The following is a 23310-nucleotide window of genomic DNA, read 5'->3' on the forward strand; positions in this document are numbered from 1 at the left end:
AAGAAGGTGGTTCTGTTAACTGTCTATAAAATTTTGGTTAGAGGATCCATAATATTCTTATTTATTGCCTGCCATTCTGGTAATGTACATATTTAAGTTGCAATACATGGTATTTTTAAAAGGCAGGTAGTTGTCTTAACTTTTTGATGTAATTTGACAAACTCAGGGAATCCAAATATCTCAGAACTCAAAGCCCCCTGTTCCTATTCAAGCCAAGTTAATATGAATCATCTAGGTGGAAACACTTGTCTAAAAGCAGACTGAAAAATTGTACGTGACAAGGGTGTGAAGTATGTTTTAGCTGCAAGCTGAGTCCCAGATATCACTGGAATGAGGTCTGACCAACAGGGTGGGGTGGGGGGAGGGAGGCATTTAAGATGAGGTAAAGTAAGCTCCAAGGAAAGAACTTGGGCTGTATGGTTGCCTATGGCAGTCTCACAGAGGTAGGGGTTCCCTTCCAGTCACCCTTCCCTTTCCTGTTCCCCTTTTGAAGTGAAACAAGATTGATATATCTGTTTTGTATCGTGGAGATGATAAAAGGAGGCTGTGGAACACAGTCAAGATGAGAGTTATTTAGGGCAATGAAAATGAAAGCCATTTGTGAAGGCTTGATTTTTGTTTTACATAAAGATGAGGGATGCTTAAAAGAAGGGTTAAGAAAATTTCTTCTCTCACTTTGATACAAAAACTAGGACCATGGAATGACCTCTTGCTTAGTAATTTCAAACAAAAGGCAGCACTCCCATACACTTCTGGATAAATTGTGATGCAGTTTGCTGCTGGGTGCTTTTTGTACTAAAAAGTAAATAATTTATGGAGGCTTGAACTTACTTATGTCAGTTTCTCCTCCTTATGGCCTTTGAGGCACAGTGTAGGCATCTACATGCGTTAGGTGTCTGAGCTCCTGCTGCAGTAAATGGAAACTGGAGAGCAAATCAAGGAACCAAATATAGGTGTCTAACTCAAACTGGGAGCTTATATAACTAACTAGGACTCAAATCAGTTGCCTGGTTGTGGAGAGTTGCTGCCACTTGAGATGGCCCAACACATCAGACATCTGTGTGGGTCTGACAGATACGACACAGGTGCCACGAGGGATTTTGTGTCGTTCCGGAGCACCAGCTACAAACCAGGCAGAACACACTAAGGCACCTCAGATGGCAACAGGCACAAGTGTGGCAACCATTTCCAACTGGGATCTGCACTCTGCTTCCGTCCAACGCCCTTGAGTTTTACACAGTGTTAGGGGCTGGGGCAGCAAGCTGAGGAAACACTGTTCTGGGTCTGGCAGTGCTTGAGGTCTTCTGTAGCATCTGCAGTTAGTTACTCTTGGGTTGACAACCCAAGACTGGCCAGATTTAAGGTGAACCAATAAAGGGGAGTTTCCTTGTATGTCTGGTGGGTGTTTCTGTAGTCTTTCTGCAGAAGCTTAGTACTCAGCTTTGAAATCAGGTAACATTTCTGACAAGTACTTGTAGTGCTTAATGAATCCATTGACTTCAGCCTGTAAAGTATTACTTCACAAACAGTCAAACCAGCCACCTCTGAGCATGCAGCTTTCTTCTCAAGCACTAAATATTGATCAGGCTGGACAAGCCTGACAAACTAGGCTCTGTGAAAAATTCACGTGTATGAAGCACGGTCATGCACTGTCATCCTTGTCATATGTTCTTCTTAAGTCAGGGAAGAGAAAGTACTGTCAGAGGAGATTCTGAACTGCAACCCAAGCACTTGCTAGGAGGAAGGAATGGCTGGTTTGCTGAAGGCTCTTAAGGAAACTCAAGCAATTGGCTTAAACAATTTTGAGTAGCTAAGTGAGGTGGACTGCATCTCACTCGGAGATTCTGAAGGACTGTAGGATGCCAGCTAAAGCAAATCTGAAGCATTTAGAAGTTTCATCTGCTTTGAAGGACACCTGTCTGTGTGTGTGCTTCATCTGTCCACTTTTCTCCCATTGCATTGAGCATCGGTGACAAATGTTGTTGAGCGTAACCATGGCTGAACTTTTGAATAACATTCCTCTCCTTTGGGGAAAGGACAATGTCAGCTCTAAATATCTTGTAATCCCCTTCACAGGAAAAATCACTCTGCACGATTTAAAGCGATGCAAGATGACAAATGTGTTTTTTGATACTTTTTTCAACATTGAGAAATACCTTGACCATGAGCAGAAGGATCAGTTTTCCATGTTGCGGGTGAGTACGAAGCTTTACAAACCTTTTTAGCTGTGTCCTTAGCAAGTAACAGGCTTCTGTATAACTCACCATGTGGTTGTGTAGGACAGTGAAGGTGAAAGCCAAGAGGTGTCTGACTGGGAGAAGTATGCTGCTGAAGAGTATGACATCTTGGTGGCAGAAGAGGCAGCGAGTGACCAGTGGAATGACGGGTAAGAATGTAGCAGGAGAGTCGGTGCGAACCCCCTCTACTGATGTGGAGCATCACCATGGCTGTCATCCGTGGTGCTGTCTGCACAGAACGGTGCTGCTGGCCATGTTGAGCCACATGCTTAGGGAGGGGGCAAGAACCTTGTTTGTATCTTGAAGCAAATATTCCTTCACAGTTTGTGATCACACTGGTTTTGTCAAAGAAAAGGTTTGTCTTCAAATTTTGGGAGGAAAGAAGATTTGGAAAAGCTTCAACTCTCGACAAAATACAGCATTAATTTCTGTAGCTTTGCTAAATCAACAAAGAGCTTCATTCAGAGGGTTTTTTAAGAGGAAAAAAATCTCCTTTCTGAACTGAATTATATCAGCCTAGAAGTATTTTCTCACAGCTCTTTAAGAGGAAATAAGATGATAAATCTTGCTGTTTTGAAAGCATTCCTTTATTTTGGCTGTGTAGCTTCTGGAACCTCTCAGAATCCAAAGCCCTGGATTTGCTCTTCATTGTTTTACTATCTAACAAGATAGAGAAAACAAATTTAACGTGGTTTAGGCCTTAAGATGATGCATCCATCTAGAGAAAACACGTTTTCCTGCATTTCCTACATCAATATTCCATTTTTGGAGTGCCTCTGACTTTTGCCAAGCATTTAGAGAATGCCTAGCTCAATATTTAAACTGCTTTAAAACCTGAGAAAGCAAAATCCTCTTAACTTATGGATTTCAAGAGCTTCCTCAAAAGACAACGTATGAGGGAGGAAAGAGGAGGGAGAAAATTGCTGTTGCCCAGCTCTTCAGCACTGAGAGGGCTCATAGCAGTTTTCATTGTTTCTTTCCCCAGAAGTGGCCAATATTACAGAATTCACACCCAAAGTGTAACTGAAGCTTTGCTGTGCTCTGAGTTGGGCAATATTAAACCTTCAGTGCTTTTCATCTCGTTTTATCTCTTACAGTCACAGCCTGAGTTTGGGGAGGGCACAGAATAGGTATGTTCGTCTCTGACAGTTGTCTGAGGTGCTGTAATGCCATGGGTAAGAGCTTCAGTGTGATGGATCAAAGGAAAGAGCTGTTTCTGTGGCCTTGTTGCCTGTGAAATGTTATTTATAACTTGGCTGACAATAGTAGTGGGATTGTTAATATCCAGTGAAGGATTTTGATTTTTGGCCCTCTGTTTTGGAATGCTCTTATAAAATTAACATTGTTTAAACCATCAGGATCAAATTTTTTTAACCTTACTGGTGGACTTGGGCTCCTCCTGAGAGGATCAGGCCAGGCCCCCACAGCATCTGCTGTCATCTCAGTGCCTGACAGAGGGGCCCCCTCAATGAACCACAGTAAACCCAGAGCATCAGCTGGTCAGCCTGAGAGCCCAGGCTTGGCAGGAAGGAGTAAGAGCATTTAGGAGACTTGAGGTGCTATTAAACCTGAACATCTTAATTCACTTCCTCAGATGTTTTACACCTTTGCTGGTTTGGCCTTAGGTTCCTTCTCTTCTGCCAGTCTGTAGCTTACTTGTATCACAGGTGTCTCCACCTTCCCCTTCTAAAACTGCTGCTGATGTCAGTCCCTAGAAGTGGAGCAGAAAGCCCATCTTGTATGTTTCTGGATACAAAGTTGGGAAATTCAGGTGGCTTTTCTCTCACTCACCTGGCAGTCGTTAGCCAAATGCAGATTTCCTGGGTTCCATCAAGATCCCTCACTCTGTCTTACAGCTCTTGCATAGCTCTGCTGGGCAAACCCTGTGACACTAGCTGGTCAGTTAAGGTCTGCTGAGGGTGCAGAAGCCTCCTGCACTGCAGGGCCTGCAGAAGCCAAGCCTTAGCTAGGCTGTCAAGCAAAATATTCCAGCTGGTCCTCGGGCGCTCTGTCCTGAGACCAGGTCCAGTGTCACCAGCCACTGAAACCCACTGGAGTTCTGTCCTTAGGAGGAAGGGACCCACACAATTGGGGTTACTCTGCACCTCTGATGAAGGGCTTGAAATCGGTGGGCTGCTGTAGGCAAGTGCCACTTTGTAAAGCTCTAAGATGATGTTTAGGCACCGCTGCACCCACAGGCACAGTAAGGGTATCAGGAGCCTCAAGGGGCTTTTATCCCTGTTCTGTTACCTGAGTTCACTGATGGCAGCTGTTTCTGAGCCAAGAGTGTGTCTGTGATTTGTTTGGACTAAAGGATTGTATGTCTGTGTGTTCCCCCCTAAGGTCTCTCTTCTTCATGAAGATCAAACCCCCAAAATTCACAGCCAGTGCTCTGGGGGCAGAACGTTTCTGTTCTCACAGTGTACCCAAAACTGTGGCTCTCTGGCTTTACACAGGATGTGGACAAAATAGAAACTGCAAATTTTTTTCCAGTAAAACTTTTTCAGATTATATTTTTAAAAGTTTACCTTAAACTTTCACTCTTCAGTCAACTTCTAACAGGCCTTGGACACTTATTTGTGACTGGTACTTCCACAAAGTTCGTTCTAGCCACAGCATAGGCACAGGCTTCCTTCCACATCCATGCAGTTAAAGCCTAAGCAATGCATCTGGATACTCTGAAACCCATGGTATGTAAAGCACATAAAGCAGCATCCTAATAACCCAAAAAAGGCCAAAATAAAAAAGCACTTTCACTATGTAAACACACTCCTTAAGGAAAGCCAGTATGGTGGTGTAAGAATGATGTAGTGGAGTACATGAGAGATGGAGAAGATGTATGATGCCAGGTAACGCGGTTTCTCATGGCTTTTGAGCCAGGTGTTTGTAAGCACAAGCAGCTCTCTGGGCACAGGTTGCCTCTGCCACTGGCACTAGCAGATATGTCACAGATCTTGTAGGGAAAAAACCAGACATGTTCTATGAAATACTTTATCCCATGGAAGCACAACCCAAAAAATCACATGCTATTTTTGATTACTTTCTGTGCCACTGGTTGGGTGTGGGGCACTGGCCCTCTGCATCAAGTAGATGGAATTAGTGGTGTAGAAGACTGTAAATAATGGGTTTCTGAGCCCAAACTCTTGTTACAGTACTATATGCATCTTCCAACCCCTTGTTTTCCAATGTGCAGCTCAATAAAATAACTCTAAGGGTGACTTCACTGCTGGTCTGACCAGGACACCGGACCTGTGAGAGAATCCAAGGTGGTTCTGTTCCCTGCCGAAGCACTGACAGATGCTTATGTAACTGAGGCTTTAACACCCCTGGGAAGGATAAAATAGCAAGGAAAGAAAATCAGGAATTCTCTTTACTCATGGCTTAATCTTCACCTGAGGTTATCAAAGCATCTTTATTTTGTTAGATTTCTTTTACTTAAACCAGTGGCGAAGCTGACTTGGTATGTTGAGCAGTTCATTAAGTGTTTCAACAGCATTGCTTCCATCACTGACAATGTTCTTCCACCCTCCTCTGCCATCAGCACTGCTCTGCTGCAGTGTTCATGGTGGGCTGTTCCTCCTCTTTGCCCCATGCCTTTCTCTGAAAGAATCCTCCTGGCAGGCACGTGCTGCCCTGACAGTCACACCTGAAGAGCAGATGCTGCAGTTTCTGAAGCTCACGCTTTGCCTACTCTTGTTACATAGGCAGAAATGACGCTGTGCCAGTAAGAGATTGTGGCACTTGGAGATGTGCATGAACCTGAGCCAGCCTAGCCCAGGAAATTGGTCAGATCTTTAATCTGACATCACAAGTCTCTAGAGGTTTAGTTTTAGGGTGGATTATTTTTTTAATGGCTATCAACTACAGGTTGATCCCTCGTAAGGAGTGCTGAAGGAGAACTCCTTTGACTACCAACCTCTGCTGCCTTTAGCTAGACATGACATTTCATTCTCTACCTGCTCCCTTCCAGCGGTGGCAGCAGCAGGGTGTTACCAGTTATTTCCCATTAAGCACTTCAGCTCTCCAGCATCAGCTTTAAACACGCAGTTGGTGCCATCACTCCCTTGTGCTCCTGTTTCCCTGAGTAACACTTTGGGTGTTCCTCCTCTTCCGTTGTACCTGCTGCAGGTGTACCTGCTGCTGATGATTCAGCACAACACCTGCTCCCTCGGAGGGAACAGGGAGGGTTTCTGCCCAACACTCCTGTCTTGCACTTGACAGTTTCTAACTTGGGAGTTCTCTGCTAAAGCAGCGTGGGACTCTGAATCCTTCCAGTAGAGCTGCATATCCCACTAGGAAGTTCTGCACACAACGGGAGAGTAAGGTAGCTTCAGCTTAAGCTGTTGATACAGAAAGTTACCGCTGCTGCTGGCTACATGTTTAAAGTACTGGGACTGATGTTCTTCCTGAGGGAGTCTCGTTACTGTTCTAACATTGGGACACTTCCTAAGGAGGCTGGATTCTTTCTCTTCCCTTTTCTGCCCACTCCTAGGTATGAAGCAGAGCTGAGTCCTATAGACCATCAGAAGGCCAACGTCCTGAAGTATCAGATGGAAAAAAGACCGTTCTTTGAAATGCCTTCCCATCTGGCCGATGTGGACTTGGATGAATATGACTATGAAGAGGACTTTGAGTAGTGGTTACTCCTGGTCAGCGCTTGCAGAAGAGAAGGGACAGTCTGCAGCAGGTCTGCTACACACCTACACATCTCAGTGGGGTTTGTTTCCAGGAAGTCAGCTTAGTTTTGTGCTAAAGTATTTAATCACTACACTACCTTTAGGAAGCGCGTTTGTATGGAATGATGAACCTTTTTGTATTTATTCAATAGCCTCTAGTTTGTAAAATAGATTAAAGTATTTATTTACAGATGTTGCTGAATTCCTTTTTGGAAGAATAACAATACCTGATTTTAGAGCAAAGTAACCTACTGTTTTTAAGAGAACTGTGTCATTCTCTCTAAGCCCATGTGTGGCGCGCTGACCATCTCCATCCCGTATGCGTCGGGTGCACTGTCCCGCTACGGGAGGTGAGGAGACAGTTTATCCCTGGCCTGCAATGCTTTTGTATCCTTTATGTAACAGACAGTTCCAGAGCTTCCATGCCTTGGGAAGGCAGAGGCACACCCATGAGTTGCATTTGAGGAGCTGAGTGTGTTGTGGCATGCAAGGAAAGCCAACGCCTGAGTTGTCTCACTCTCGGTGTAGTCCTTGCTTGCCCCACCTTCGGTTCTGCTTGGCCTTTTAAACTTCAGTCTCTTCATTGATGACTGTTTGAGACTGAAGTCTGGTTTAGTGTTCATACTTGATCCAAAATGGGTGTGTTTGTGTAGAAGGAACCAATTTTTTTTAAAAACCCCTGTTGTGTAAATGGTACTTGATCAGTGATGTGCACTAATTTGTTGTGGGCATTCAGTGCTTTTGTCTGTGTGTGTGTGTGTGTGTCCCTCTCCCCAGTCGTTTGCTATTGACACATTCCATGAGTATTCATCGGTGTCACAGCAGCTTGAAATTGTTGCCTCACTCTTCCTGTTAAGCAGCTTTTGTTGGGGAAAAAAGAAAATGTACAAAAAGATGTAAGTTATTTTTTGGTTGCAGTGTAGACCTGTTCAAAATGTTTAAAAATGTTTGTATTTTGAAATAAAGATTTTCATACATGTATTTTAACAGCTCTAACCATGTATTCTATGCCTGCCTTGCTGTCAAAGAACCCTTTAGGATGTGATGGGTTAAACAAGTGTGCAGCCCTGTTGGATCATTGCACTGAGCTGAATGCTGGAGGCAAGCAAGCTCCAGTGGGCTCTTCCCATCCAAAAGCCAGGGCTGCAGTGCAGAGAACTCTGTTCTGCTGAACTCCTCACCCATCTCACGTGGGCACTTAGGAACATGTGTGTCTTAAACACATCGCTACCCCCTGTCAGCAAGCCTCACCAGGGCAAACTAGACTCGTTTTACTGCCACTCAAAGCATTTAAAAGATGAATTCAGGGTTGGTTTATTCAACTTTTACTGGAACTCATTGGTGCCAGATCTCTCTCAGGGTGACCAGTACCTCTCACTACGTGCCCCTGGCTTTGGAGTTTTTAAGCAGTAAACTTTAAGCAGAAACTTAAAGCAGTAACTGCCCTTCCAGCTGCTCCTGAACATGTACTGCTGTTCAAGGAGCAGTGACTTCTCTCTCCCTGACACCCTTCAGCTAGAAGGGGGTGCATAAAGGGCTAGGTACAGCTGTGGAATTCTCATCCCACAGTGCTGTGTCTCTATGAAGCTGAGCTGGGTGTGAGCAGGCTGCTTCTGCAGAGCTGTGTGTTGAATCCTGCTCCCTATTACATGGTGGATAACCAACCCCCTTTTTTTCCTGAAGGATTTGCACAGCTCCAGTAGAGCAAATTAAGGAGATACTGTGGAAGGGACTTCTGCTGCCATGCATGAACTGGATTGCTTACTGTACCTTCCCTGGGAAGGGCAATTCCCAGCCCCCCTCCTTCATCATAAGAATTATAGCATCTGCATGTTTGATGTGGTCTCAGGTCCTAAGTGTTGTCTTAGTCCAAGTCCAGAACCAAGAACAAATTGATGTGGGTGAGACCCATCATCATCTGGCTGAGTGCTACCTGCCCCAGTGCAGGGGCCTACTGCCTACTTAAAAGGGTTTTACTATTGTCCCTTCCCAGGGCCTGATACCTGGGAGCCCTTCATGGCTTTCCTCTCTGTGGAGCTCAATTTGAACTCCATTAGAGGGCAAAGGGGAAGGGCGGTGACACCCCTGCTCCTCCTCTCCAGCCTCAGCATGAGAACATCACTGGCACTTTCAGCACTAGTGAGTAGCAATGGGTATTTAGTTTATTTTACACAGTAACAATCCAAAGTAGATGTGTGTATATAAAATAAAGCTGATTGATAGGATTACTGCGGCATACAATTCCATGGAGCAGTGACAAAGGGTCAGTGAAAGCAGCCAGCACTCCCAGCCTACTGCTTCCAAAACACTCCAGAGTGAAGCTCGTTCGCAAAGTCTTGGTGAAAAAAAATACTCTTGAAGAGCCACGTGTGCAGTCGCGTTACGCTGCTGTCGCACGCTCTCTCCCTTCCAGGAAAATACCACGTGATCCCCGGGTACGAAGGATCTCTTCCAGAGGAAAATACTCAGTCCTAACTGGTCCACTGTCTCTTTGTTCTTCAGAAGCCTTGATCCAAGCCTTCTGGGAACACGTCCTGATCCCCACAGTTGATCAACCAGTGGAATACAGAAATACTGTCAGATTATTTGATTCGGGTTTTGCCTTTTACAGACAGGAAAGGGCATGGGGCCACGTCACCCACCACGACCCAGCAGGTCACAGCCTTCTCAGCTGGGCCGGTGTCTGGTACAAGGAAACAAGCAGGTATCTGTTATCCATTATCCATCTCTGCCACCACGAATGGCAAAGGATACACCCCACAGAGCCCTGCCCCTGCTGCCTGGAGAGAGCTGCTCTCCTCTAGTTTACAGAGTCTTTGACTCCATATTTGTCCATACCCTGATTCCAGCCCTTGTGCTGGGAATTGGTCCGAGGGATGCAGCTGAGCAGTGATGTTCCCAACTCCCACAGCCTTAGATGTGCGACAGCTGCATCAGTAACACCGCGGCAACGGCACTGCGGGGACACCAGCCGCGGTGCTGGTACCTAACTGGTCCCGCGGGGATGCCTGCGGACTTGATCCGTATCTCCTGCTGCCTCGGTTGGTGCCATCACAACCCCACTTCCAGTTAAAGTTTGCAGGGAAAAAAAGGGAAGCGTGTTCTTCACTCCCATTTATCCTCTCAGCTGCTTAACCCTCCTGTACCAGAAGAAAGGGAAGATTAAGTCAGTCTCCTCCTCTCAAGAACAGCAAACAAGAGCACACAAGGGATCAGAATATAAACCTCAAACCATTCAGCGGCTTGGCCACAGCTGGCTCTAGGAAAGCACCTGCATTTAGCTCCCACAAAAGGAAAGGAGCATTTCTACACCACAAGGAGCCCAGACAAGGCCATGTAAAGGATAAGTAAAGTGCATTTCCTGGATGGCTTTGATCTTGGTCCACAGATTTAAATTCTTTTATTATCTATCTTCAATAGGAGTTGGCTCCAAGCATATACCCCAAACAGTCAGTCTATGTGTTAAAGGGCCTTCTTCCTTTAGCCCTCTTTAAAAAACAAAATAAAACCCAAGAAAACCCAACCCAGCACTCAAATATAAAATACCTTGTCCAGCTCTACAGGAAATACTCATTTAAGAAAATAAAAAAATCAGGCCAGGTTGGCCTGATCAAAGATGGCTCTTAGATCGCAGATAAGCAGAGCCCTTGGAAATCAAGGGGTTGCCTGACTCACTGCAAAAACCCTGTCTGCCAGACACTGAGTTTGCATCCTACTACAAGTCCAGAGGTGGGGGGATACAGAAGAAAAACCTGAAGTCACCGCTTGGCCCCTGCAATGGCTGACACAGCAAATCCTCTGAGGACTGGAGGAACGTCTGAGGCTGCCGCACAGGAACCATGGTGGCCTCTTTTTTATCTCTCCCCCCTTGCAGTGCAGTGGTGACCTCGCACCCCACTGTCACTGGGGTGGGCTGGAAGTTCCTCCCTGCTGCAAGCTTCCACTCTGGGGCTGAGCTGGGGCCCAGGCAGACCACTGGGGTTTTGCCAAGCTGTTATCTGATGCCAAAGGCAATCCCTGCCCCCAGGACAACCCCCCCTCCCCAGGCCACACTGGCGGTCACTCCAAGCCCACAAGGTCTGCATGCTTCCCTTCAAATCCCCAGCTGGTTTGGGGACAAAACCTGTGGGTATGTGAAGCAACTGCAGGAAGCACCTCTTCATCAACCTGCTGCACAATGTGGGAAACAGGAAACGCTCCACCTCAGAATGCACCCTACCTGGTGTGCAAAGTACCTGAGGATGCCTAGATCCTACAAGAAGAATTGCCATAAAAACACAGATCAAGCTGAAGAAGGAGACTGCAGCAGCAGAGGGAAAGGGAAGAGGGGAGAACCCCTTTCCTCATCCTGTAAGGGGCCCAAAGGAGCAGCTCCTTCTGTAAGTTCATGAGATTCTGAGCTACTCAACTACAGCTGTCCTCAGGGCTGGAGAACCCCAGCCAGAATTACCTGGTCTGCACCAACCACATCAATATCGACGTCTTCAACCACGTCTTCTGCTTGACCCTGCTCAGGGACATCTTCTGTCTTAATCTCTTCTCTGCTGGGGGTGGAAACAAAAGCAGAGTCTTGAGAAACTTTGTAGCAGAGGTTGCACATTGCAGAGCGTGCTGCAGGCAGAGTATGTCACACAGCAAGATCTGCTGCTGAGATACCCAGTAAGATAACCCAAAGTTTCCAGCATCTCCCGGGTATGAAAGCAGCTATGCTCTGAGGAACTTCCAGTAAAGCAGCCTAGAAACAAAACATTCTTTTAAACTGGGGCTGCATCTGTAATCACCTGCCTGCTTAATACATTTTTTTGTTCCATTGTATTTGTATTCACCAGGTCCAATCAATGGTTGTCCCAAAACCTGGAAAAGCATGTGTCTTTCTGGGATTTGTGTTTCATCTTTTAAGCTACTGACATGGGACACACCACCCAACACCTCAATAGAGGGAAATAGCCCAATTGAGCACTCTGGGTGCTTTACAGAACTCAAAAGTAGACTCTGGACTACTTCTCTGCAATACCTGCTCCTGCACCCAGGTCCTGTGGGGCTTCACACTGGTGTAACACAGTAGTTAACAGCAGGAGGTCTGCAGAGTCAAGGAGCCTCTTTCTTTCGTTGGCAGAGGTGCAGAAAACGCGCATTGTCACACTGCAGCAAAGAGCCAGGGGCTAACCGACCCCACAGCCCTCTAATCAGGACCAGAGATGTAGGACAGGGAACCCTCCTGCTTCTTTGTCTATTTCTGTGCACACTGGGTATGGGTCTGAGAAGGCGTGAAGCCCTGTGACACTGGGGATAGATAGTGGACAGAGGAAACCCAAAACGGCGACCTGTCCTTGGGGGACAGCCTGTAAGAGAGACAGGAGGAGCTCACACCCTGTGGCCTTTGCCCACACAAATGTTACACAGAACAGAGGCAGAGGTGGACAGAGACAACCCAGCTGTCGGTACTGGGACAAGGGAAGCAGCCTGTAAGACACCTAGCTCTGACCAGTACCTTCTCTGCAGCCCTCCTGGCCCAGGGAAGGGCACGTGTTCCTGCACGGGCGCCTCTCGAGACTTCAGCCTCTTCCTGCCCTTCCCTGCTGCGGGGGCGAGGTGGGCAGCGCGCTGCGGGGCTGGGGCTTTGCTGGCTGCTTCACTCTGGCTGGTTTCAGGCAGAGACCCTGTAACAGGCAGCAAACAGACTTGTTCTCCAGCTTCTCTCAAAGGTCCTGAGATGGACGTTTCCAACACGTTCTCCACAGGGCAGAAGCAATGGGACCAAGCTCAAAGGGGTACTTGGAGCTACTCATTTGTTTGTTGAAGAAACCAGCTAAAAGCCACATAAAAGACAATCAATGTACTCTGCCCACTGGTCACTTTTACAACCTAGATTTACGATCTTGGCCCTGGTCCACAAGTGCTATCGCTGCTCCTGAGTCTGTATATGCCTTGAGAAAGGAAAGTCTTTAGGACACAGAGGAACAAGCCTTCTGAAGGCAGGCCAGTGAGAAGACAATTTCTGAGAAGGGGTGAGAGAGAAATTAACAGGTGTTCTGGAAAAGTTCCCTTTCCCCCACATACAACTGCTCATGTCTATAGCACTTAGCAGTTTAATGGCAAAGGGCTTTGTCGTGGCTCTACTACAGTTAACTAAGTCCCACCATATCCATGCAGTGAACACCTCGTTAGGGACTGGAAGCCCATGAGAGCTGCTAACGCCTGGATCCAGCACACCTAACTGTAACTCCTTAAGTTGGGAGTATGATCCTAAAGGATCCCTAGAAATTCAACAGAGAGAAAGACCCCGGAAGATGATTTGGCTTAGATCATCAGGCTGAAGATCAGAATTGCCTTCTGGAAATATCTCTCCTGTCACAATTATCTACAGAGTCTAAACCAGCAACGCCCTTAATTTAGAAATTGAAACCAGTGAACCAAGTCTCAGTGGCACAGGCAAATGCCAGAGCTGCACATGGAGCAGAACTCAAGACTATCTGAATTCTGCTCACTCAAAGTCCCTAGACAAACCTTCCTGCTGCTGAGTGATGAAGAGGCCTTTAACAACAACAAAGCTGAAGGCAAAAGCTGCAATGCAAACTGGAAACTCCACAATGCCCGATATACTGAGGCACTGCTAATGCAAAGCATGAAGTGAATTTCATTGGGGCAAAGGAAATACAGCTGATCCAGAGCAGGGAAGTTTTCCTACCGTCAGACAATTTCCTTTTAAAAGAAGACATCTGAGATGTGCCCTCGGAGGACCAAACTCCCGAACTGCCAAGGACGGAGCTCTCCTCATCTTCATTTTCCACTAAAGAGTTTCTGTACAAAATCAAGGGCTGCCATTCGTCCCCTCTGCAAGGCAGTGGCTCTGTTATATACCTCTGTAAATAACCATACCTGGAGAAAACCAAAAGTAAACATAAGCACAACCAGTATCTTCCCCCCAATACGCAGGGAGGTGACCTCCAGAAAGGCATTTTCCCCAACGGTGCAGACTGAACGGTCGAAGAGAAACAAAGGGCATCCCTTCTCTCAGAAATACATGGCATCTCTGAGACATCACAGAGTCACAGAATGGTCTGTGTTAGAAGGGACCCCGAGGATCACAGAGTTCCAACCCCTTGCCACAGGCAGGGACACCAACCTCAGGCCTGGATCTACACAAGGTTGCCCAGGGCCCCATCCAACCTGATCTCCTCCAGGGATGGGGCATCCACCATCTCTCTGGGCAGTCTGTTCCAGCACCTCACCACTCTCTCTGTAAAAAAAACTTCCCCCAAAAATCTAATCTAAACCTTCCTTCTTTTAGCTTTAATCCACTCCCCCTTGTTCTCCCATTGTCTACCCTTTTTAAAAGTTGATTCCCCTCCTGTTTCTCTGCTCCCTTCAGGGACTGGAAGGCTGCAATGACGTACCCCCACAGCCTTCTCTTCTCTAGGCTAAACAGGCCCAGCTCTCTCAGCGTCTCTTCATAGGGGAGGTGCTCCAGCCCTCTGATCATCTTTGTGGCCCTAATCTGAATGCTTAGAATGCAAATGTCTTCTAGGCCAAAAGGGAGCTTGAATTTTAGCACTGAGAAGCAACACTCGTTTCACAGGAATTACAGAGTTACATCAGTCTCTGGAAAGAATTTCCCATGCAGGAAAAGCCACCACCAATTGCTGCTTCCAGGAGCAGCCTGAGCGGAGCAGGCCTCTGTGGGGCTGCAGCCCTTCTCCTGGTGGACCCTATTCTGCCTCAGGGACTGCAGTGCAAAGGAACTCCCAGGCAAGAGATGCTCCTTGTGATTCAACAGACCAGCAGGTCAGGAAATAGGGCATTTACACCATGAATGCCTGTTTTGTCAAAATTTAAAAAAAAACCCAAACCAACCTAGCAGCCAATAAAACCAATTTTCTCTAATACCATCTCAAACTTAATCCAATTCTCTCAGGTTCCCAATAAAATTCCAAGTGTCTGCAAGAAGCAGTTAACAGCTCTGCAGCTACGACACCACACAGGTGTTGGCTCAAATCCCTGTTCCACCTGATTCAACCCGTAGGCTTGTCACAGGTCCGGCCCGAATCCCAGATGAAGCTACCCCCTTTTCTGGAGCAAAGAGGTCTCCTTCAAACATTCTTTTTGAAAAGCAAGGCTCTTCTGACAATATCTTTCTGGCCCACTCCTACTTTATAAGAAAAGAAAGCCCAAGCCTGACTAAGAAACTGGACGGGCCCTACATTCTGGCTGCAACTCGTCGCTTCAAAATCAAGGCCAGGGCTGTTGCAGCAGGCCCCAGCTCAGCAAACACCAGAAGCGACAGTTTTAGCGCCAGCCTGGGCAGTGTGTTATTCTTTCCTTGATTGGGAGTGTGGCCTGGAAAATATCAGCCATTTAATTTGCTTTGCAAAACAAGAAAAGCAGCACTGGGAGGAGGTTAGGGTAAGCACCGGCTCTGGAACAATTCAGGGTCTGGGGATCCCCTGGGGGCCGCGGGGATCAAGAAACCCTGGTAATGGAATTTGCTGGTTTCGAACAAGCGTGTATTGTAACTACTGTTTTAGGGTCTAATCCAACTGCTATCAATGTCAATGGAAAGACTCCTACTGATGCAGGACTCAGGCCCCTCCACGCCGCTTGTTATTCAGTAATGCGCTTCTCGTGCGCACTTGGTGGCACCGAGCAATTGACAAGTCAGATACTTTACTGCTACAGCCTGGGCAATTAGGGGGAGGAGGTTAAAATCCCTGTACTCTGAGGGTGTTGAAATATTCTCCTTTCTAACAAATGGCCACATTCTGTATCTCATCTGTTACAGGTACCTTTGCATGTGTTAGCGTACAGACCCGGACATCAATCCTATGATTAATAATAAAAATGAAAATAACCAGATGCTTATTTCTGAAAGTTCATGTTGACCTAAAACATTCCACCCAGTAATTTATGATGGAGCTAAACCTAAATATTTCTAAGAGGAAATATAATCTCCAGCCCCTGCAAGGCATTTTAGGCCTCCCAGAATAGAAGCTGTTGCTCTAGAAACAGTCTGAATGCAGTTGTGGATAAAATTGCAATTTCCCCCCCTTGTGAATTTTATTGTTTTCCATTTGTTCCCAGCAGCAGTGGGAGGGTCCAGAGCAGTAAGGCCTGAAGTCAAAGAGCATTCCCTGATAGGTTATGGACTTCCAAAAAAAGTTTTCATTGAATGAACCTACCTGAATGTATCTAACACATTCAGGAATATACTTCTGGAATATATGCACCAGTCAAGAGGCTAAATATAGCCTTAGGAAAAAAAATCATCAGGATTTAGCTTTCAATCTGCCCATGTTAATGATGCAATATTTCCCTCTTGTTTAATTAAAAATTACTCCATGGAGGTAAATGAAATGATGGATTAACTGAAACCTGCTTACTGCACAAGTGTCGCCACACAGATGGTAACAGCTCTTTAAAATCCACATAACACTGACAGAATTGTACAGAAATTCTCAAAAAAAACCCAACCCAACCAAAGGTTATCTCTGAGAAAAATGCAGGAACAGAAAGGGAAGTCATCACTACTCATAGATGATCCACTTTAGATCTACCAGGGGTTGTAGTCAGCATGTGTCAAACATCTTTCGTCTGCATTTTGCATTTTGGGTTTGAGTCCATTTTTTTAATATACATTGTCTGGGTAGCTGGTAATCATTAACAAATTGTATTTGTCATGTGAAGTAACAGGAGAGTAGACATTTTACCACTCTTCACCCTTGGTGTATAAAAGCTGGTTGACAATCCCTGGAGAAGTTAACCTCCAGTTTAAGACCAAGTGACACAGGGACAAGCAAGTTGCACAGAGCTCAGCAAGATGTAGTGGTCAGTTTGGTTTGGGTTTTTTTTCCATTTCTGCTGAGTTCTTCTCCAAAGTGTAACTTTTCCTGCCAGGTACTGGAACAATTTTCTCAGAAATTCAAACAGGCAGATATGTCTTAATGTTTCATCTTACATTCCAACGTCTTCATACATGCTCTCAGGAAAATGCAAATAGCTGTTATGTATCTTGCAGAAGTTTTTACTTTACTTTAAATAGAAGGCTCAAGTGCAGAGATCTAGATCCAAAATAAGCAGCAAACAGAAGGAAGGTGAAATAGAAGGAAGAACATTACCTTCCTTCCCCAAAATGACTGGAGTTGCAGCAGGTGAAGAAGGCAGTAAGAGACACAGAATTGTAGGGGTTGGAAGGGACCTCCAGAGATCACGGAGTCCAAGCCCCTCTTGCCAAAGCAGGTTCACTAGGACAGGACATAACCATACATCTCTCTGTTCAGATGCATAATCCTCCATAATGCCAAAATAAGTCTATGATTCTTACAGTATTAAATGTAAATATTTAAACCACTGTAAAGCATAGGACCCCAACAGCATCAGGGCATGTTTTCCTGTAAATGGTAAAATATCCCCATTATGAATAATGTCATGTATATTTCTGTTTCAAATACATTCCACAGACCTCAAGCAGTTCAGCCATGAAGCTGTAGAATAAATAAGCTCATAATGATCTGGGCATTGCCTCTTTCTCAACCTTTTCTGCTTTCCTTTTCTGTTCTGTTCAGAAGCGCATTCCTGGCACTCCTCTAGCCAGTCAAGCTGCAAATCTCTTCCAACCAAGTTAAGGCAGTCTTCCCCTCAGAAGAATTTCCACACGTGGCCACAACTATGCCTTAAAAAACCTGAAATTATTACTACTACTACAGAATTCTACAAGTGTGTCCCAAACTAACAGCCTCAGGGGCAGACTGATTCCAAAAGTTCTCAGAAAAGCCCTTGAGCAACTTGTACCACATGGAATGTCAAGTGTCCCGCGTACAGGGATATGCAAAACACAAATTGTACAAGAACTTAACTTACACCAATCTTTTGTCAGGCTTTAGCAGCTTGTTGGAAAATTCAATGATGAGTAACAGAAAGCTCAAGTTAGGAGGCAGGCATTTTCCACCTACTCCCGTAGCTCCTTGAAAAGCAAATTCAATCCCTTCCCTATGGGGAGAAAAAAAAAGAGAGAACAGAGTAATAAACCTGCAATTAACAAAAGCGATGAGGATGGACAGAGTGATGTGAGGTGGCACATACTTGTGTATCATAGCCACAGATTCTCTTGATTTCACCTGGTCCCAGACAAACGTGAGTGAAAAGCGACGAGCCAGTTCTTTCATATCCGTGAAGGAGGCAGAGGAGAAATCCACACTGCTCTCGCTGTCTTGGCTTTCCACGTGTGCCTGAAACAGCTGCAAAAGAAGTCTGGGGTAAGCCACCAGATGTAATCCCACAGGCAAGCAGAGCACCAGGAGGACCCAGAGCCACGCACAGCTTACACAGACAGAAGCCTTGCTAAAGAGCAGGTGAGTACTGTGCTTCAGGAGCACAGGACTGGAAGGACAGCAAGGAACTGCCACAAAGGACACTGCTGTGCTCAACCGACAGGCACAAACCAGAAACAAGTCAGTCAAAACCTCTGTGTCCACACAGACAACTGATTCCTAAAGATGCTGTCCCCACTGAACCCATCTCCTGTTGGGACTTCCGAATCAAGCTCAGCAGGTGTAATGTGCCTGAGAGGCTTCGAGACCATCAGAACGCAGATATACCGCAACGAGTTTGGCAGCAGCGGTATCCAATCTCTGAGAGTGAGGCTGGGCCAAAAGCAAGTCTCAAGCCAAATTAACCATAATTTGGGTTTTTTCTTCCTAACACAACATGGAGGTAGCTTGTTCCCTTGAACCTGTTAACTTTCAAGGTCAAGCAAAGGCCAAAAAAGGGCCTGTTGTCTATGTGATACCTAAACACAAAGTCCTGACTATGTCAGCAAAATATATGTAGCCAAATGCTGCTTAGCCTCATCTAAGCTCAGATTTCAGGGGCTAGTTCACAGACCTAAGCCCCTGGCAATGTGCGTGAAATAAGCAAAGCTCATGTATCAGTACCCCCTGGGAGGAGCTGCCCTGTGGCTTACAGCACGACTCCAAGGTAAAAGCAGCTCGTGGTCATGGGCAGCGCTGGCAAAAGCAGCTGCAAGCCCCAGCCAGTGAGACCCTTCAGAAGAGCTGCAACCCTCTTTCACCAAGAAATGGCAGCTAATGCTGGGGACTAGAGCTGGCCAGCCACTGAGACATCTGCAGCTCCTTGAATGCAACAGGAATAGAGGCAGTCCGTAAAGGACAGAATGTGGTCCCTAACCTCTGTTAGGAGACACCAATGCGTCCCAGGAAACACTCTGTAATCTCCCATCAATCCTAACACACTCTGCATTTGAAGATTAAAAAGAAGACCAAAAAATCGTGTGCAAAATTACATCTTAAAACTGATGTAGTGATTTGAAAGGTATTTTAACTATGGCATGTGAAACGAACATAGACATGGACAGTACAGGCAAGGAAACAATTGCTTCCACTGGGTTTTTTAAGGAATTTAAGTATGGCAAGTAGGGAAAATACTCCAGTATGAATACAGCTGTCATAAAAGACCCAAGCCTTTTGCATTAATCTTATCCTTACCTGCTGCAGACAGAGAATCAGTGTCTTGGCACTCTGAATTCTGTTATTGTGCCTCGTCTTGCTTAGCATTTCTTTAATTATGTCTCCAAAATCACTGTAGCTCTATTAATAGCAACACAACAGATGAGAATTATCATTCCCCTTCTTTAGCACTGGCAGTACATAAAACATGTGACTGTGTTCATGTGACCCAAGAAGTTCATGAAGCACTTCCAATATCAGAACACTCAAGCTAAAAGATGAAAACTGGACTTTTTATATTATTTCATGTGTAAAGAAATGGGATGTTCCTGTAAGAATAATGTGAGGATTAAAGTTATACTAAAAGTATTTATTATAATACAAGATCAAAGCCTCCTCAAGAGAGATCAATAAAGAGTTTTCTGTATTTAACCAGTGCTTGCCTTGGGCTCAGTGGAGTAAAGAACAAGTTGAGTGAACGTGTCAAGTTATTTCCAAAGTCCTGTTAGCTGACTCAGTGAATCTGCCCCCTCTCAGCCCTCCTGACATCCACTTCAGAGTGACTGAGGCTCAACCAGTTGTCTGACCACTGGGACACACGTGAAATCTGGGTCACCTCCACATGGACTGTGTGAGCTCTATGAAGCAAGCTGACCGCTTCGATGTGGGAACCTCTAGTTAAAACCCTCTCCCAGCCACAAACTGCTTCTCTGCAATGGGCTCTCTGGAGGAGTTGAAGAGCAGATGTTCAGACTTCCCCTCCACGCAATTCTCAGTTAGTCTGCAGTGAGGTTCCTTTGCAGAGCAATGAGGAGAGATCTGTCCTGCTCTTGCTTGGTTTTATAGCCCTTTTGTGACGATACAAGGACGCTGAGCCCTAACACTACTAACCCCATATCTTCCACAAACACCAAAGTCACTTTCCAAAACTAAAATGCCCTCTTAGGGAAAGCCCCCTTACCCAAAACATTACCTTCACATAATGCTTATAGATCTCAGCAGCTGCAGCCATCTCCACCACGTTATACACGATTAACTTGCAATACGCCGCAAGGAGACTCCGCTTCTTGTGCAAGTCATCAAGTCTGCAACTTCCCTCCTTTCTCCCCTCCTCTTCTGTCAGGTCTAGGGAAACAGAAGCAGTGAAGCTTTGTTCTACTACTTTCATTCAAGGTATCTCAATTTGAATCACCAACTTTCATCCACACAGCACAGGCTCAGCTGTTCAGCTGACAGGCTAAGCACCAGATGCTAGCGCTGGTTCCTGTGTCTATCCAAACACAGAGGTTTATTTCCATTTCAAAGCTTGCAGCTGATGACAGTGAAAACGAGTTATTTCCAGTTTTCTACTCTGATCTTTACAGGGCTTCCACATTTCTACTAGTCAGAATCTCCTTGTACAACGCTGCTCACAGCTACAGAACAGAAACAGAGTGCAGAATAAAAGGCACAAACACGCCAAATGGAGGAGACCAGACAAATTGCAACCACATTTCTTTTTCCTAGAGTAAGACAGATGCTAGGAAACCAAGGCATAACTCATCAGAAACCCTACAAAAGCTGCCACACACAGTCAACAAAAGAAGAGCCCAGATGAAACTCTCCAAGTGGTAATCAACAAGAATGAAGGAAAAAGTCATCTTGTATCATTAAGAACATATCAAGCCTCTGGAACATGGGTTAATTACTTGCTGTATAACTTGTGGAAAACAAATACTCCTCAGACTCTTCCAGCACAACTAGAAGGGTGCTTGGGGAGGGCTTTCTGCAAGAGGAGAGCTGAGATACACTCTTTCCTGCTGTGAGTGTAATCTATCAGCTGACAAAAGGCTTTGGTCTCTGACCTATGATTTTGATGTGGATGGTTTCTGCTTCCAACACAACTGTGGGCCTGGAAACAAATAAAAAGGAAGTGACAGATCAGAAGTATCTGCAAATTAGACCTGCCAGCTGTGCACACAGACAAGTACACCCATAGCGTGACAAAGTCACTCCTGCAGGAAGGAGCCGACAAGGGGACGAAAGGGATCCTTTGCAGGGAGAACTGAAGAATTGAAAGCATCATACAAAATGGCCATCCAACCTTAAACAGGATCAGCTTCAGAGACATGACACAGGCAACCTGAAACATAACCTGCTTCAAATCCTAGTCCCACGACTAGGATGCTACAACCTACTTGAGTAATCTTTTCTATTGTATCTCTACATTTAGCAAGAGGGATTCTCTTCTACTATCTCTCTGTTGCAATTTAGGCCCATCTCTTCTTACCTGTGACTCGAAGAAGTGTGGTGCCCACAACTGAACACAGCACCCCATCTGAACATCTGAAGGACCAGAGCTTTACACAATAATCTAGAACAGTGCTTGGTTTTTCAAAGCCTGACAGTTGAACTTGACCTCAAACCCCACAACAAACTAACATTCTATTTTCAAAACACTCCCAAAAGAAACCAGCCTCAATATGGCAGCTGAAAGTGTCTGAGAAAGACAGAGCAACAAGGACTATTTCCCACTAAATCTGCGCCCCACAGCCCAAATCAAAACCCAGTAGTCGTTTACTGTGACAGCTCAGAAGCCTCCATGCACTGACAGTCACACTGTAACACTGCAAAGCCTTCCTCCAGCACCATCATCTGTACCACCTAAGTCAGCCTAGTGAATACTTCCACATTCTCACCCATCCTATCAGCCCTTTTCATCCTACCAGTAAATTGGCAGTTGTTTCCAGTGTTTGATCCACAGTGGGGACAGATCAGTGAGTAAAAGGGCAGACACTTTTTTGAAAAGGGGCCCAACCATAAAACAAACAAACAAAAAACACCCTGAAAGAAGATCACCCCCTTTTCCTGATACATTCAGCACAGATTACAAATGGCAGCACAAGTGGTGATGAACATGTCTAACCTTCGCTTCCCTCTTCTTCCTCCACGAAAACATGTTCCTGGATAAACAAAAGCAGTTTCTCCTGAAGTGATGTGCTAGGTAGATAATGTAGAAGTCCAACTGCCTCTTCATTGTTATTTGAATCCTGATGACTTAAAATCAGCAACCAGTCACAGAGTATCATGAAGGCCTGTGCCAAGCAAACAAAGCCAAAGAAGGATTCAGAGACCATGGTAGTTCTCAAGCCAACTCCGCTTTGTGTCATCATCAAACACCACAAGTCACCATGTAGCTTCTATCCCACCTTTTTCCCACAACATTTCTGTTTTATCCCAATGTGTGGTGAAATGCCACAGCTAAGCCCTTCCAGAACGTGCACCTTGGGATACAGTATATGTAAGTATATAAGTATCATGCATGAACACCACCTGAAGTTCTCCAAACTTCCCCAGAAAGGAGGAGGAGCTCTGTTATGCAAGAATCTCTCTCTTTTAACATATGAATCACTGGACAATTTCTCCATTTTAAAAATTTCTTAAGTAACATTCCTAGCAAGGCATTAATAAAGCAATGATAGCAGCCAGTACATCAATTGGTCTAATCAGAAAACACAACAATTATCAACTGACAAACTGAGTCAGCCAGATTCAGGCCTCGGTTCTGCAGATGGAGCTACCCAGACACATGTCTGTGCACCAATTTTTGTAGCATTTTAACTAATGCAGCTTTAATTTTCCTTTAAAATTAATAGTTGAGGGCTGTTTTAGAAGAGTTACTCCTCTGCAAAGAGACCAAAGACCAGCAAAAATCAGTAGAAGGCAATACTGGTATGAAAGGAAAGGCAGGCATTTAAAAGGAAGGCTGTGCACGAACTCCAGGGAAATGACAGAGAAATACAAACCTTTTCTCTTACATCTTTTTCCTTGTGGTGGAGGAAGCTCACACAGATCTGACTGAAATGTCTCAGCTCTTTCCTTAGTGCAAAAAGAGTCTCCTAAAAACATATTTAGGAAAAGTGACAGGAAAAATGTTAGAGACCAGGATTCCATAATTAC

The 23310-nt window shown here is 45.4% G+C and overlaps 2 protein-coding genes across 2 annotated transcripts in view; one reads left to right on the plus strand and one right to left on the minus strand.

Annotated features, from left to right (window-relative positions):
• The window catches only part of PPP2R3B (protein phosphatase 2 regulatory subunit B''beta), a gene marked incomplete at its 5' end in the record, with an annotated part of 55683 nt that extends 47859 nt beyond the window's left edge, over window positions 1-7824 (plus strand). Inside the window, 3 exons of the mRNA XM_084260596.1 lie at window positions 2077-2195; window positions 2280-2386; window positions 6730-7824. Of these exons, the coding sequence (XP_084116722.1) occupies window positions 2077-2195; window positions 2280-2386; window positions 6730-6874 (371 nt within the window). The 3' untranslated portion in view covers window positions 6875-7824. The remainder of the gene's footprint in view (window positions 1-2076; window positions 2196-2279; window positions 2387-6729) is intronic.
• Window positions 7825-9081: 1257 nt separating this feature from the next.
• The window catches only part of LOC311189564 (cohesin subunit SA-2-like), a 66498-nt gene continuing 52269 nt past the window's right edge, over window positions 9082-23310 (minus strand). Inside the window, exons 23-32 of the mRNA XM_084261236.1 lie at window positions 23157-23246; window positions 22277-22445; window positions 20345-20496; window positions 19411-19512; window positions 17990-18144; window positions 17768-17896; window positions 13602-13792; window positions 12399-12573; window positions 11364-11457; window positions 9082-10053 (exon numbers count right to left, since the gene is read on the minus strand). Of these exons, the coding sequence (XP_084117362.1) occupies window positions 10045-10053; window positions 11364-11457; window positions 12399-12573; window positions 13602-13792; window positions 17768-17896; window positions 17990-18144; window positions 19411-19512; window positions 20345-20496; window positions 22277-22445; window positions 23157-23246 (1266 nt within the window). The 3' untranslated portion in view covers window positions 9082-10044. The remainder of the gene's footprint in view (window positions 10054-11363; window positions 11458-12398; window positions 12574-13601; window positions 13793-17767; window positions 17897-17989; window positions 18145-19410; window positions 19513-20344; window positions 20497-22276; window positions 22446-23156; window positions 23247-23310) is intronic.

The sequence above is a fragment of the Gallinula chloropus genome (assembly GCF_964237585.1).
Source record: "Gallinula chloropus genome assembly, chromosome: 1".
NCBI classification, from domain to species: domain Eukaryota; kingdom Metazoa; phylum Chordata; class Aves; order Gruiformes; family Rallidae; genus Gallinula; species Gallinula chloropus.